This window comes from Pithys albifrons, chromosome 8 (genome assembly GCF_047495875.1).
Source record: "Pithys albifrons albifrons isolate INPA30051 chromosome 8, PitAlb_v1, whole genome shotgun sequence".
NCBI lineage: Eukaryota > Metazoa > Chordata > Aves > Passeriformes > Thamnophilidae > Pithys > Pithys albifrons.
Window position 1 is genome coordinate 13,046,532 of NC_092465.1, and position 16,102 is coordinate 13,062,633.

Here is a 16,102-nt window from a genome sequence, read left to right on the forward strand (position 1 = left end):
ATTTGGATTTCAAGCACAAAACTACAGGTAAGACAAATAGGGATAAGGTAAAGTCAAGTACAAATTATCTTTGTGGTTTCTTATATTAAAAAGACAAACCAAACAAAAAGCAGACTGGATATTGGTGCTCCCCTCTCACAGAACAGCTCAGTGCTTGAATAAACACCTTGGGTGGGGCCATTCATTCAATCTCCCCTTTGCCTGACTGGAAACAATTACTTCAGTCCAGATCCTGCTGCTCAGGATCGAAACCGGGTTGAAAAACTTCTCTAGTGAGTCTTTCTCACAAGGCAAAATCACAGAATAAAGCACAAATTCCCTATCCCATCTCAGAGAGACAAAAACATCAGTGTTACTCAGATCACATGTGTACTTGGGCAGATAAGCCCATTTATCACCTTATGATTTTAGACCAACTTCTTTATAAAAGTCAAATAAAAAAAGTCAGAAAAAATTCAAAGCATGAACTTCAGATACATAACCTATCATTAAAAAAAAAAAGAAAAATGATTTTGGGCACTGACTGAAACCAGGTCTTGGTTATAGACAAGATCTATGATACTGTTTTTTTCCAAACTCAAGTAATTTTTCAGTGGACATCTGGTCCCTAAAAGGCCATGCCTGAACAGCTTATTTGTCTGTCAAAGACTGAAGACCACTAAAACATGATGGATGGCATTAAGAGCTTGAGGCTGACTACTGATTTTACCACAGCCAAAGATGTAACTAACTAAAAGCAGAGAAGCTTAGGGAAACATCTAGAAAAATTAAAGTACTGAATTATTTGCAAACAGCTGCAAAGCATGTAAGGGAAGCAGCATCCAGAACACACAGAAGAAAGAAAGAAATGGAGGCAGCCCAGGGGGCTTCTAATGTTCAGTGAAGAAGTCCTATATATAACATTCTTTTTCCCCACAAAATCATAAAGAAATAATAGAAAGAAAATCTACTCCAGTGGAAGCATCCTCCAGCCATAGGCTTGTCAGAATACTAAACCAGCTTCCATTCAGGATCCTATTACACTACCAGTAGACAGTGACTGACAAACTGCTTCATCTCACTTTCTTTGAGTGATTTATTTAAGCACAGATATAATCTAATAAAAAAAAGCAAATAATTCTTTACTTATGTTGATGCCTTTAAGCAATGGCAAGTCAGGAAATAAATTTAATAGGCGATTAAAAGATAAGGCACTTGCACTTTTGAGGACAGTTGTAAAGAAAAGCTCTCAACACTCATTAGTAGTATTTGAAATGTATCTGTTTCGGACTAGTTACAAGAATATGTAGCCCAGCCGGGAAAAAATAAAAATTGCAAAATTCCTTTCCCAAGTTCACTAACTTAATATTCTACAAGCACCTCAGCTTTGCATCCAAATAAACACAGTTACTCAGATGTACAATTTGTTACATATTTACACACAACTTTGAAACACATCATCAGCATACCATAAATGTACTTTCACTGCCATATCATAAATCAGTGATTTAAAATATGCACTCAAAAGCACCAGAGATATTTTACATACCAAATGTGCAATCACGGAGTCACTTCACCTGGTTTCTGCTGCCTAAAGAGAGTAATTTAGGCTCCCTTTACTGTTAATGGCAGCAAAACCAAAAGCAAGGTAGTACCACCAGAGAGCAACTGAATCCATCCTAAAATGTTCTTCCAATTCGTGCAAGTTGTTTCAGCCTTCGTGTCTGACTATAGAGGAAGTTCAATGATTTTTGTTGGTGAGCTAATGACCATGAAACTGAAAATATGTTCTCTTAACTGAAGTTGAATATAGGTGAGCTGAATCTTTAATCCTATGAGTTTACTCAGGGGAGGTAATTCTGGAAATAACGATTTTAATATTAGCTGTGATTAAAAAATTAGTTTAAGTAGGCCTTCTTTGGAAGCCAAATTTGAGCTCTGATCTTAAGATATTTATGACTTAGAATGAATGAAAATCAATTTCTTGCCATCAGTTTTCATCTGATATACAGAGTTTAAAGAAAAGAGTACAAGGCTTTTTAACCTGTTGGCTTGGATGTCTCAGAAGAGAAATTACATTAATTATATATATTACAATCTGGTGCAAGTAACAAGATGCAAAGTATTAAAAAGCAACAGAAAAAAAAGAAGATGAGAAAGCTGTCTCTGCATTACCTTCAATTATAAGAAGCGTTTTTTTCTGTAGCAAAAACATTGCAGTACAATATACAACTCAACTTTATATTTAGCCATCTCACTCTTCAAGGTCCTGAACTCTCCTACCACAGACTTTTCCTCAAGTTCTGATTTAGCAAATATAAATTCGAAATCAAATCCCAAATTCTCATTTCAGATCCAAATACAACATTCCTGCAACTGTAATGGAAGTTAAAACACACTGGTATCATGAAAAAATCCGACCTCTGGACTGTCAGAAATCAGTTTGACTTTTCAGAACTGTAGCTTCTGCAGGGTATTAAAAAAATTCTGTGTCACCATAATGCAACATTCTCCCACCACCTTTTTTGTATCATTACCATTTTTCTGCTCATGTTGCATGACGTCTGCTCACATTGACAGATACTCCCATTTATTTCATGTAATAGCCAAAGTTCATTACCTTTAATTACTCCAAAATCTTTCAACTGCTTTTTTAATTTTTATGCTGCTTCTGAACTGATAGTTATTCGTGCTGCTCCAAGCACACAATGAGAACTTCTCCTGAAAACTAATACACAAAGTCTATGCATGTGGTCAGGTGGTTCCATCTGCAAGAACCACAGACTCCTGGGCCTCATTTTAAAGGATCTACTTTTAAGATACACAGTTTGACTCCTGTTTTCAGTACTAGTCCCAAGACATTGGTCTGATCTGATGTAACAGGAGTTTCCTCCTTGTACTTTTCTTGTTTAGCCATATTGCCTCTAACCCTGAAACAGTCCTGCAGCACTCCAGATGCATTTCTGCCCAGAATCATCTCTTATCTAGTCAGTAACTCCACATTTCAGCTCTTCAAATCATAGAACGTTAAGGGTTGGAAGGGACTTTAAAGGTCACCTGCCATGTCCAAGTCACCTCTCACTAGACCAGATTGCTCAAGGCCTTATCCAAGCTGGCCTTGAGCACTGCTGGGCTGGGGCATCCACAACTTCCCTGGGCAAGCTGTTCCCGTGTCACCACCCTCAGTACTTGCTTTCAGCTGTAAGTATTGCACAAAACCTTTTAATGAATCTGATGAGTTAATCACACAGCTATATTTTTAATTAATTTCTCATCTTTCCCCAGTGATATGTCTGTGATGGAAGCTAATCTCTTGGAGGCACGGAACAATCCATTTCTTGCTGAATTAAATGCACAGTGGTCCTGTGGTGCTTCACAGGGCAGCAAACACACCACAAGCACTGAGACACACAGATTCAATGCTTTCCCCAAGAAATTTAGAAGGCATAAAAAGTTGCCATACATAATCTAAAACTGCAAGGAAATTCTTCTGTTTAAATACAAGTAATAAAGTCAACTTGTATTACTAACTCTGAATAATACAAATGAGTATGTCTATCAAACATTAACTTAGAAACAGACACACAAGTGAAGCAGCATTTGGCATTACCTTCAGTTTTAACTTGGTTTGGTAGGAAGTTTAATATTGATCTACCTTCAACCTTTTCCACATTTATCTTACATAAGGAAGTTATATTTCCTGCATACAAATGTAACCCCAAATGTATCTAAAATAAACCAAATGACAAAAAAGGATTGTAATGGTCCATCTGAGATCTGAAATGGCCAGCATGTTGGTGAAACCGGATTTTAATTGCAGACGAAGGCAAGAATCAACAAAGCTTCAGGCTGTATAATGCAGATGTACAGTAGGAGACATTTAACTGCTTTCATTTTTTGAGATGAAATTTAAGACAGTACTCACCAATTCTTTCCTAAGTTGAATAAAAAACTGTTTGCACTTAAAAGAAATTTTTACAATCTTCAACCTAAATGAAAAAAAAATCACAATATTTAAACACTTAGTATAATGAATCATGGTTAAAGCCTTAAATGCACCTACTGAAAATATACTGAAAATATTAATTTCCATAGACAAAAAATGAAATACCAAAGATTATATGAAATTGTTTGTATAATTTGAAATTTACGAGCGGTATATTTGTCTATCAAATTCACTTGTTTCCACCCTAAATCCAAGGCAGCTGCTAATTTAAGTAACTTTTCTGTATTACAATTCCCAAAGAGCTTTTCTATCCCTAAGTCATTCCAGACAGATGTTCTTTTTTCTGAGGCTGCTTTTCATTATCCCCTAGAATACGAAAAAATACTTTGAACTTCACCTGATGCCTAAAAGACATTCTTTCTTTGTGTTCTTACATGTCTTTAAATATAACCAGAACTTGTTTTAGTAAAATAGCTAAGACATGATTATAAGCATGAAGATAAGGACTCACAATCTTGGTTTTATCAAGATAAAAATCACACTATGAAAAGAAAACAAACATTTACAATATCAATGACAGGGAAACATCAGCCTACAGAACTTTTCACCTTGCAAGTTAACTATAAACATACAATATACTGACAGTAATTCCAGAAATTTTGGATGGTCATCGTAATACTAGTTATGCAAAATGGGAAGACAGGCCATATTTTCATGACAATCTAATTATATAATTTTTCAAAGAAATATAGTATGAGGAGAGGGCACATTCTTTATTAAATACAAGCGTATCATTTTGATCAAGGAAAAAAGCCAGGATCAAACTGTAAAAAGAAAAACCTAGTAGTATTTTTGACTTTATAAAGGAACAATTGATACAATAGCAAACTGACCAGAATCACAGCTGCATGTTTACCACTTATTGAATCAAAACCACTCTAGACCAGGAAGGATAAGAAGCAAAACATGAACATACACCTAAGTCAGCTATCTATATATAGAAATTATCTTCTTAACTAAATCAAATGGAGTAATTTTAATCCAGGGGATTATTCAGCGCAGGAACCTAATTTGAAAGTCCTAATTTGTTGAGAGAGTTTCTATCTGCAGTAACATAAAGGGAATCTATGAACATTAGCCTTTAAATTACGTTTATTTAAATATTTTCCCTTTTTTTTTCTTGCCTAGGTTGCCATTGGAAATTTAAAAACAAACAGTAGCAGTAACTGTCCTATGTGTTGGGGGTTTTTTCAATTCTTAACAAATTTGTGCTAAGAATTCAAAGTTAGTTTATCAAGGATTTGCAACGATAAAGGGAGCTACATCTCATTTACTTAAATCAAATTATTCCATTGGCAATGCATACCAGTTTTATTCTCATCCCATACTTCAGGCAGAGTGAGGTCAGATGACTTTTAAGCCTGAAACCATTTGGAACAGACTCAAAATTCCAACATTAGGCAATAAGGTCTAACTCAACTCAAAAGAGTCATTATTCAAGTACAAAGAAATGACTCAGCAAAGCTGATTCTCAGCTACTTCCAAAAAAATACAGCAGTAAGAGAGGGTTCATATGCACCGCTAATGCCCTGCTGGTCACTGAACAAGCACATCCACACTCAGCCAAAGGAAAAGGCAGATCTGCCTACGTTTCCTTTCTCTGACTGCTGGCAGTGGTGCACATCCAAGGAAAAGCACTCGGTAGCGCAAATCATGAACAAGAAAGGATTGTCCAGATTTAGTAGTCAAAGACAAACTCGGCTTCGGAAGCTGTGAGATGGTGAAGCTAAAAATCTTCATGGAAGTGGAGGGATGCAAAGACTAAACCACTAGCTCAGGAAAAGAAACTCCAGCTTGTTCAGAGCTCTAGCAGGCAAAATCCCATGAAGCTGCCTTTGGGGCACAGGACAGGCAGTCAGTCTCTGAGGACAACATCCTCAATCAGAACAATCCTGATGTGCTAGAAAACATGTAAGCATGAGAAGAGGCCAAGCTAGATAAACTCAGAACTGCTGACTGGGCTCAGACACAAAAGAAAATGGACAGGATGTGGAAGCAGGACCAGATGACCAAGGATGAACACAGTACTACCCAGGCATTCAGCGATAAAACTAAGAAATCCAAAGCACAGCTGCAGTTGCACTGGCAGTGGATGCAAAAGGCAACAAAGCTTTCCAGAGGTACATTAACCACAAAAGACAGAGGCAAAGGAAAACATGTCCAACTGCCGAATAGGTGGTCCAGTAACTAAGGAAAGGCTAAGGATACTCCATGCTCTTCTCCTATGGTGTCCTCAGATTCCCAGGTCTCTGTGTCTGGTAGCAAAGTCTGGGGAGAAGAGGAGTTACCCACAACACAGGAAGATCAAGTTAAGACACACAGGATAAAAGCCAGTCTCTTCTGTTTTGCCCTGTTCCTCACTTGTCTTCCTCCTGTTTCATTTCTCCCCATGATCATAAGGTTTCTAATAAGCAATTTAGATGTAACAGCAAATTAAGAGGGAGAGGGCAAAGACATTTTGCTTGATTCTTCTCTTAGCAATACAGTTAAATCTTTATTTCTTCCCACATACATGCATGTCTGCCCTCTCACTTGTCTCAAAACTCAGCTGAGGAACACTGAAAAATGGGTATCTAGACAGACACTGTAACCAAAAAGCACTGGGAAGACATTACACAGATCCAGTTGCACAGGAGCAAGAGGAAAGAGTAACAGCACTAGTGTCCCTGGAACAGGAGCCTGACTATGGATAAAAAGGAAAGGTAATGGGTCTACTATTGAGCTGTATTGCGAGAACTGGCATTTTGAATTCTTACTAAAAAGCCTACAATACAACAGAGTAAAATGGGAAAGGGTAGTTTTGGTTGGTGAGTCTTTCTGTTTTGTTTTGGGTTTTTTTTGTAAAGACCAATTATGTTGGTATTATAATCTTCACAGTAAGAAATTCATATCCCTAATGTCAGCTGATACGGTTGAATACAAAGAGGAACTGTTTAGGTAATTACACACATGCAAAAACCACACTAAGAACTTAGATCAGCATCCCTGCCATGCCAACAATATGAAGCACAACTCACAGAACCCTCCATTAGGGACATGTAGCTTAATTATGACTTACACTGTATGTCCTCTGTAATTTATCAGTGTGTTTTATAGAACCTATTCCTACTATTGCTGTTTTCCAAAAAATGACAGCAGTAAAATCAGACTGAAATAAACCCTTCTTGATTATTGTAACATTCCACACAAAACCAGCCTGAACCCAGAAATGGCTCTAACACGTCAAAACTCTCACCACATGAAGGGTATCTTTCTCAGATTGTGTCATTCTTATAAAGGCACATCTGACTGACCAATACAGTAGTTTCAGACTTATCATTGCAAGATCAGTTTTAATTTACCCAATAACCATGAAGGCTGGAAATTTACATGCTTTGTAACTGTCTCAGACTTACGTTTCTTTGAGTCCTTACAGGCAAAATGTTTACCATGTTCAATTACATCTGGCTGCAGGTAACATTCATGGTACAACTTCATCTCTAAAAACCTACTAAAATTTGACCATTCACACTGTTTCTCAACATAGTAGACTACAAAATATGTAACATCCTATAATGTTAAGCTTAGCATAGAAAACCAGAATGTCTCAGAAGGTCAGTGGATTGCAGGAAAGATCAAGCACAGACATCAGCAGCAAAAAAAAAATGCAAAATCAGAAACATATGAACACTTTTGATCATTTTTCTGGAATGAGCAACATTCGTGCTTGGTGAACTCTAATGTCTCTTATGGCAATTTAATATGACTGAATTCAGCCACTCAGAATGCTGCTATACCAAACTCAGCAACACCTTCTGATAAGGTGGTCAAAGTGGATTCCAAGCAAGCAAAGGAAACTACGGTCACTTCTGCAGGAACTGAAAAAGGCATTGGGGAAGCTGACATAACCTCTGCAGAGCACTACAGAAGTCATAGCACAGAACAGGATTTCTCTTAGGCAATTCCTGTTCTTATGTAAATAAAGAACAAGATCCAAACTTAAGCAGATTGATAGACAGAGTAAGGTACTTGATGAGGATAACTTCATCTTTACAGAACAGCTTTAAAAACTGTTTTAAAGAGAAGAAATAAAAGCCTTTTCTGCAGTAAATGCACTTTTTTGATCCTATCATGAAAATGGTTAGCTATGGATGAAGAGATGACAATACACGGAATGCTCCATCTCAGTTACTCTTAAGTACCATAAATACACTAAATTTAAAACATACAGAGCAATTAATTCATAGGTGACAAAACAGGTAAGAGCAGTCACTCTCCAGGTCAGTATTTGTCAGTTCAGCTGTCTCCTTAAACACTGTAAGCTACACAAACACATTGGCCCTGCCTATACAGTTAATTAAATGTCAAGTATGCTTACAAACTCCTGAAGAATAAAAATTATTAAAATTTATTACTGTTTCATTACAGTATCAGAATCACTCACAGCACAACATTCAGTTCAGGACAAAACCCCACCATAAAATTATCCATAGCACAACATAAGATAAATCATTTCAACTCGATATGCTACAACTAAGTTTCCATCGTTTTCAAGAGTGTGCGACACAGCTACTAGTAAAAATATTTTGAAATAGCAAACAAAATGCAGCTGTCCTTACCACTGAAAGGTGTTGATTCGTACTCTGTTCTTAAAAATTAGTATTCCACCTGACATCACTCCAATCATTATTTCATTGTTACTCTGATCCTTTAAAGAAAAGAAAAAACTACTTGAAAAACAATTTAAATACCTTTTGAAACCTCATATATATTAATCCTCATCTCTCTCTAAATTGACAAATTAACATGGAAGGAAATATGTTTTAGTAAGACAAGTAAGAACTTCAATTATTCACTCCTATTTAGGACAAACCCGAATGCTTGCTCTGAGTGCTCTACAAGTTACCACAAAATTTTAATTTCCTAAATTAGCTCTTCTGTCTTTCACCAGCTTCAAAGAAATACATAACAGAGTATTCTAGCAGTTTATTTCAAACAGCAGCACTAAGAGACTGGATTGACATTTGCTACACTAAAAGCAACCAGCAACTTAAATTCCTACCTGAAAGGAAATTGCAATCTCAGAACACAGAGAGGAGAGATTCTAAAACAAATAATATTGTAAGCATATTTAAATAGCACATTTTTCCGGAAATATCTCGGCACACTAATCCAACACCTGCTATGGATCTCTCAGTGTGCAAAAACAGTGGGTACACACAATAAGCAGTGAAGTGGGGCACATTTCACATTCTACTCCAGGCTTCTCTAACTTTAGGGAATAGGACAGCAATATTTAAAAACTACAGATTAGTTAATAAAAATAATTTTATTCAGAGGCTTTGCAGAAATGTTAGCACTGTACTGACAGGTTAGCACTGTTTGAGTCATGACCTCGAGCTACTTGTTCTACCAGGTAAAACTGACATTGTATCAAATTACAGTATGTTCATGTTACATTAACAGTTCATTCTATATTATGATAGAGATTTATAATTCGGTTCTAATAGGAACCAAATTAAATATTTTCAAAGCTGACAGGTCCTTAAATATCAAAGGCACATTCAACAAGCATATTTTTCTTATCCATCAGTAGCCAAATGAACTGGTATTCAAGCCAACAAAGCTCAATCTGAATAACACACAGACAACCAAGCCCAAATTTAAGCCAAGAAATACCCTCACTGGAGTGGAATAGTGGTTATTAAATTGGTAAATCCCAGTTAGGCACCTAATAAGATAATATTTTTTAATCTCTTTTTTCTTTTAAGAAGCAGCCAAGAAGGCTCACTAAAAAGTAAAGTATACTTCTCCATAAACTCAGAGGAATCCATTTTTACATTACAACACTAGTTCATCCAAACTTACCCTTGCATAGTGCAATTCAACTCCATAAAGTTCTAAGGTACGTGCTGTATTGAGATAATTGAATTCTGCTTCTGCAGGAGACAACCCTCTGAAAGAAAGCAACTAAATTAGAAATGCTCTAACCCGACCTCCCACATCAGGATCCCTAGTGAGTGCAAACAGAAAATCTGCATTTGTTTTACTACTTCTACTCCCACCCTGAAATCTGAATTTCCTTTCTCATGATAAACAGACTGTAACCCAAAAATTTCAACAGTAAAGAACTAGTGCTTCCACAAAGATAAAGTCTTGACAAGAATCCGCAACACTGTTTTAATTCTAATGCCCTATTTCATTTAAATATCTATGGAACCCCAAAATCTGGAAATCACTTTTGCAATCCTCTATTTTGCTCAGGTAATTTAAAGTTAAATTACCATCAACTCCCTTAAATGTCTTTACCCTCATTTGCTAAGCCTTGATGTGAAATGTAACATTACATTCTTGTAGTTTCTAAAGCAAACAACAAACTCCAATCAATGTTTTGTAAATATTGTTTACATTTTGTTAAATTTAACTGTAACAAAAGGCACTTAAAGTCTAAATAATGAAGGAACCATCATTGGAAAGTACCACAATGTAACATACTGAAAAAAAATATTTTCCATTGCTTCACTGCCTTTTCCTCTTTAGTGAAAGGTCACACTCGCATACAGCAAAGAGCAGATATTGAAGAAAAGGACTTTGTTACTCCTAAAGTAACTCTTTTTGCTGGTGAGAGCATCATGAAAACAAAGCCTTTATGCTCAGAATATTCCCCAAAACTGAAAAAAACTCTTAAAGAAAATATATCCAGCTAAGCTGATATCCTACATAATACTGTTGATATCCTACACAACTAGTGTTTTCAGAGTACCTTTAACATGCTTATTATTTCAATAATTTTCCCATTCATTCTGTCACAGATACTCTGTGTAGACCATCAATGGTGAGATACATTTATTATAATTTAAAAAAAAGTTAAACGCATCTTAAAAAAAACCTAAAAAAAATCCCAAACAAACAAACTGAAAAAACCCACCACTGAAACCCACCCTAAAAAAAACCAGAAACCTTTAAGACAAAGTACTCATTTTTTTATAATAGCACAGCATCAGCAGGCAGGATTTGACAAAGTCAGTCAGTATCTTCTGATGTAAATCCTTACATGTGCTGCTGATGTAATTTTGCTATTTCTTTTTCAAAGTCTTGAGGCTGGCTAGGGATGAAAGAATATTCTGAGAGGTAGCCTGGCAAGTTTTCTGAATGGTTGTAGTCTCCCAGTTCGGCTAAAATATTAAAAAGAGAGGTTATTGTTTATCACTGATGTACTTGGCATTGTGCAATGCCCCCAAATTCACAAGGGTCTTCTCCCACATAATTTACGATTTACAGCAAAGAAAAATAGGGAAGACATTTGAACTCCCCTTTTCCCTTTTGAATAAACAGTTGCATTCCCAGTGAATACCATGGAAATGATATAGTGAGAGCTTTTATTATGTACTTATGAAGGAAGTTGTAAAGTGTTCAATTTTTAATACACAGATTAATTAACAAATGCTGTCATAAGGGCTAGCACTGAATAGGTTATATTTATATAGATATCTATATAGAGAGAGCATTCAACTTTTTTCCTTGTTATTTTACTTTTGCTTGTTTTCATGTGATTCCATGATTTTTAACACTACAACTGCTATTTCTTCATGAAGACCTGCAAAAACCACCATCTCATTCTGCACCAAGGTATATTCAGAAGCATTAGAAAAATATTTTTTTGCATATTCAATTGTATGTATGGAAAAAGTACACATACATACACCTACATTGAAACTTTTCTACTTCAAACTACTAAAAAGCTCATTTACGTAACTTCTAACACTTTCTTATAGTTACACGAAATAAATAAAAATCACATTTGCCAGAAAAATAAATATAAGCAACAGTTGCTAAAAACAGAGGCTTTGAGGCTTTCTAATTGCAGCAAAAAAAAAAATCAGCCTTAAATATCTGCAATCTATGTAGCAGATCTACAGTGACAGGTAAGAAATTCAATGTGAAAATTGGGAAGATCACAATGTATCGAGGTGTGGGGTTCTGGGCAGGCCCAGTGGCACTGACAGAGGGATGAAAGCACTCAGGGAGTGGAAAGCCAAGGAATAGAAGGCAGGAAGTAACTCTGGAGCTCTTGCACCACCAGAAATATATCCTATTTTAAATAATTTAAAAATTAGAAAATGAGACCAGGCTTTATAACAGAATGCATTCCTTGTCAAAATCCACTACCAAGAATACAGGACTCAGATCTATGGCTGCTGTTTACATGTATTATAAGGAATGTGGAGAGTTTCCTACTAGGCAGGCACAGGAATCATTAGACAGAGCTCAGCACACTGAAGAACTTAATGGCAGCAGGACCTCACAGATAAAATATGAATACAAAGCACTGTGCATACCTATCACTTCTACAGTATCTGAAAAATAAACATTCTTAAAACCCTAAAATGTTATAAACCTTCCATAGTTCCTGTTTCATTGTCAAATACTTTATCTCTTCTAAAGCCAATCCCTATGGCATGACAGCACTTGCAGTACATTTGTCCAAGCTGTGGGAGTGTGGGAGTTTTGTTTAGGAGAAACTGTTCTATTGATTGACCTGAAAAAAGTGACCACTTATCAAAACTATGCATAAAACATGACATTATTATATGTTTTTCCCCTGAAAATATTAACATGGACACTAGTTGTCTGATATGTACAAAGTACACAAAGTACTAAATGTGGATATAAGTATCTTTAGCACTAGCAAAACACATGAATAGATATATCAAGGCAGATCTATCAAGATAGCTTATAAAACTGAATTTCTGAAAATCAGAAATTTCAAGAAGTAGGGGCTGAACAGTCTCTAGTTGGTTGGCTGCTGTGGGTTTTGGGTTTTTTTCCACTGAACAAAACAAAAATGAGTGAGGAAGAAAACAAATCTCAGTCTTCAAGATTCAGCTGTTCGTTGGATGACTTAAAATTGACAGGACAGGTATTGAACTTTTTGGCCAAGTATGACCAGAAGTCCCTTTTCCACACCTATCTGGAGGTTCACTATATTACATGCTAAAAATGTTTAAGTGTCTTAAGAAATACTTTTTAGTGTCATTCTCAAGGGAAAAACCCACAACCCCCCACCTCAGAACACACAATAAAAAGCAAGTATTGATTTGGGGGTTTCAAACAGTGTGGCTTACAGTACTTTTTTCCACATTTAATTCAGCAAAACACACCTGGGGAGGAAAACCAGTCAAATATTTCTTAAGTAATGATAAAATTAGCATCATATCCACAAACATCACAATATAATGCTATACAAACTACATTCTTTAGAAACTCTTCAATACTACTTCTCATGTATTTCAGCACTAACACGTACAAGATTACTAATTATACTTACATTGAACAGCATAGGAAGCCAGAAGAGCAGCAGTATTATAAGGACAGGGCAATCTGTTTTGGTTTGGTTTTAAAATAAGAAATAAATAAAATTACATATTTCATATGAAATTTGGTTATTCTGAAAACCCTAGTCTTGTATAGTCTATGAACAAATTGGACAGATAACTATTACAAACACTTCCACTTGCACAGACTATGATTTATTCTTAACATATTTTTATTTTTGTAGGCAAAATCCCTCATCAATCATTATTAAGTTTTCCTCAACCAAATTTGCATTTAATGTTCAACATAACAAAAATGTCTTACCTTCCAGTAAGAATGTCCTGCTTAATTTGCAAAAAGTACTGGTACCTTATTTAAAGAAGCAAACAAAAAAAACTAAAATTAAAAATAAAATTATTGCACAGTTTTTCAACATTTTAATATATTTTGCTTTCAGTTAGTGCAAAACAAACTTCTTGCATGCTACTTCTTTAACTCTTACAGCAAAGAAATGACACTTTGCTTAATAAAATAATCATACAACTTGGTAAATTAAACTACTTACAGGTTATACACTGTATTTCACTAAAAGGCTACAAATGTCACATTCTACCTGCTTTATATGGCAACCACAAGTTGAAGTTTTCATTTGTGTATGTGCATAAAAATGATTTGTACTCCAGGTAGAGAGAATTAATCTATTCTCAGTATTTGAAACTACTCTGTTTTAATTTACATTAATTATTCCTAGTATTTTGGAGTTACATTGTTACTATAAAAGTTGTGGACTCTTATGTCAAACACCTTTCAATTGACTTCCCTCAAACTTCTAAAGCTTTCTTTAATTACAGTGTCAGAAAAGCTTGAGAAATTCATCTGGTTTTCCCATGCCCACTCTTTCAAGTCAGGAAGGAGATGGATAAAGTAAAAGGAACAGACAAACACCTTAAAACAAGAACTATTTCTCACCAAACCGTGGCAGCAGAAACACCATGACTTAAAAACCTGAACAAGCTTGAAGGTGCAAACAGATTTCCCTCTAAATGACTTCCTTTGTTTCTCCAACAAAACTCAAATATTTTGTTAATGTCTCAAAATGAATCTTTAGTTCATTCAATTTAGTTCCTTCATGTTTTACTCAAAGGTTTTAGGCAATTTCAGAGTAGTATAAATGTTTATATCAAGTGGTAAACCACACCTGCTACAAAGCTCCACTGAAACAGAGATTGCAGCGGGGTAACAAACAAGATTTACCAAGATGGCAGGATGTCAGCACAAGCTTAATCTTTCACAGCATAAAACCAGTTGTACAATTGTCTACACTGACTTTTTATTTTTCAAAAGAAATTTCACTATATGGCAAATTTAAGCATCATTCTTGCTTCCTTATAAATTTGTTCTGGTTTGGGACCTCCTACATTAATACTATGATTATTACAATCATCTGGTTTCCTCCTTGAAACTCTGATTTAAAAACTGGGAGTGAGCTATACTCATTCATTATAAACACTCACCAAAAGTACTTATCTAAATGCCTAAATATGAAATATATCCCAATAATAACTTACACTAAAAAATTAAACTCAAAATATTACTTTATTACACATACTGTAACTTCTCATAACTGTGTAGTCTCCAGAAAGTGGATTAACCATCACTTTAAAGACTTACACAAACATTTACAAATACAGAAATCCAATTATTTACAAGTATAATGGAAAGGTAAAACATTCTATGTTTGAAAGACTATGAGGGAAAACACAAGTGAACTCGCAAGCAAGGACATAAGTCCATGTGCTCAACTCCTTGAAAACTGTCTGGAGCTTCCTGAACTGACCAGAAAGGGGAGAAGCTTAGTCTAAGGCATTAACCTCAAGAAGTTAAAACTAAAACATTAGACAGGCTTTAAAGACCTCAAAATACTTTTTTGTTTCCCACAATAAAATGCATACTGAACAAAAAATAAAGAAAAATTTCTTTACCAGTTAAAAAATGCAATAAATGACAAGTTAAATTGTATTATATGGATATGCTTCACATGTTTTGTTTGAGCATCTCTTCCAACAAATTTATTGCACATCCATTTTATTTTACTTTTTCTGGTGTAATGCTCTATTAGAAATATTCCATGGTACTTAAAGGACCTCGTGATTAAGGGACACCAAGCAGAGTTCATTTTCTGTCCCTGTTTTCAGCGAACAGTGAGGTTGATGGTTTGTTACCCAACCACCCTGGTTTGAACACTGAAGCTTCACATATTATTGAGCAAAATGGGAAATCAATAGAAGTTTAGCAGTGCAGACCTGCAAAAGCCTCCACAACAAACCCAGCTAAACCAACAAAGGTAGCATTTCATTAACCATGTTTTCATCTTCCTTATACAGATATAGATAGAAAAGGGTAAGACAGAATTACTGCTAACTGGAGGCAACATTAATAAGGAAGTCTTCCTGCCATGAGGAGAGTTAATGAAGCTTCACTCCCTATCAGGACAAGTTCCTAAAGCCAAGCTCTCCAACACACAGTGAGTTCCCGCTGACCTCTCCTGACCTGGGGCATTCATGACCTGCCTCGCTCACAGGAACTCACAGAGGTCTAATCAGACACTGATTCACTGATTCCACTGATCCTTTCCCTGGCATCTATTCCTGCTGCCTCATGTGTCCAGCCATTCCTTTGGTTTAGGGAATTTGCAAAAACTGAACATTCTTGAACAGTCTCAGCTTGAGCTGGAACTGTCAGAAGTTCACACATTTTTTTTTGAGGTGGGAATATTGACTACATGAAAGGACCTGTACTTCTGACATGGCATCCTAACCACTC

At 35.7% G+C, this 16,102-nt stretch overlaps 1 protein-coding gene across 3 annotated transcripts in view; it reads right to left on the reverse strand.

The window, feature by feature from the left end:
• PTPN4 (protein tyrosine phosphatase non-receptor type 4) overlaps positions 1-16,102 on the reverse strand; it is a 151,527-nt gene that overhangs the window by 42,758 nt on the left and 92,667 nt on the right. For all 3 annotated transcript variants that reach the window (XR_011698476.1, XM_071563010.1, XM_071563009.1), the window contains exons 6-11: positions 13,604-13,648; positions 13,293-13,345; positions 11,019-11,139; positions 9,833-9,920; positions 8,584-8,672; positions 3,905-3,968 (exon numbers count right to left, since the gene is read on the reverse strand). Coding sequence is in view for 2 of the 3 variants with exons in the window: in XM_071563010.1 (XP_071419111.1) it covers positions 3,905-3,968; positions 8,584-8,672; positions 9,833-9,920; positions 11,019-11,139; positions 13,293-13,345; positions 13,604-13,648 (460 nt within the window). In the remaining variant the exon portion in view is untranslated. The remainder of the gene's footprint in view (positions 1-3,904; positions 3,969-8,583; positions 8,673-9,832; positions 9,921-11,018; positions 11,140-13,292; positions 13,346-13,603; positions 13,649-16,102) is intronic.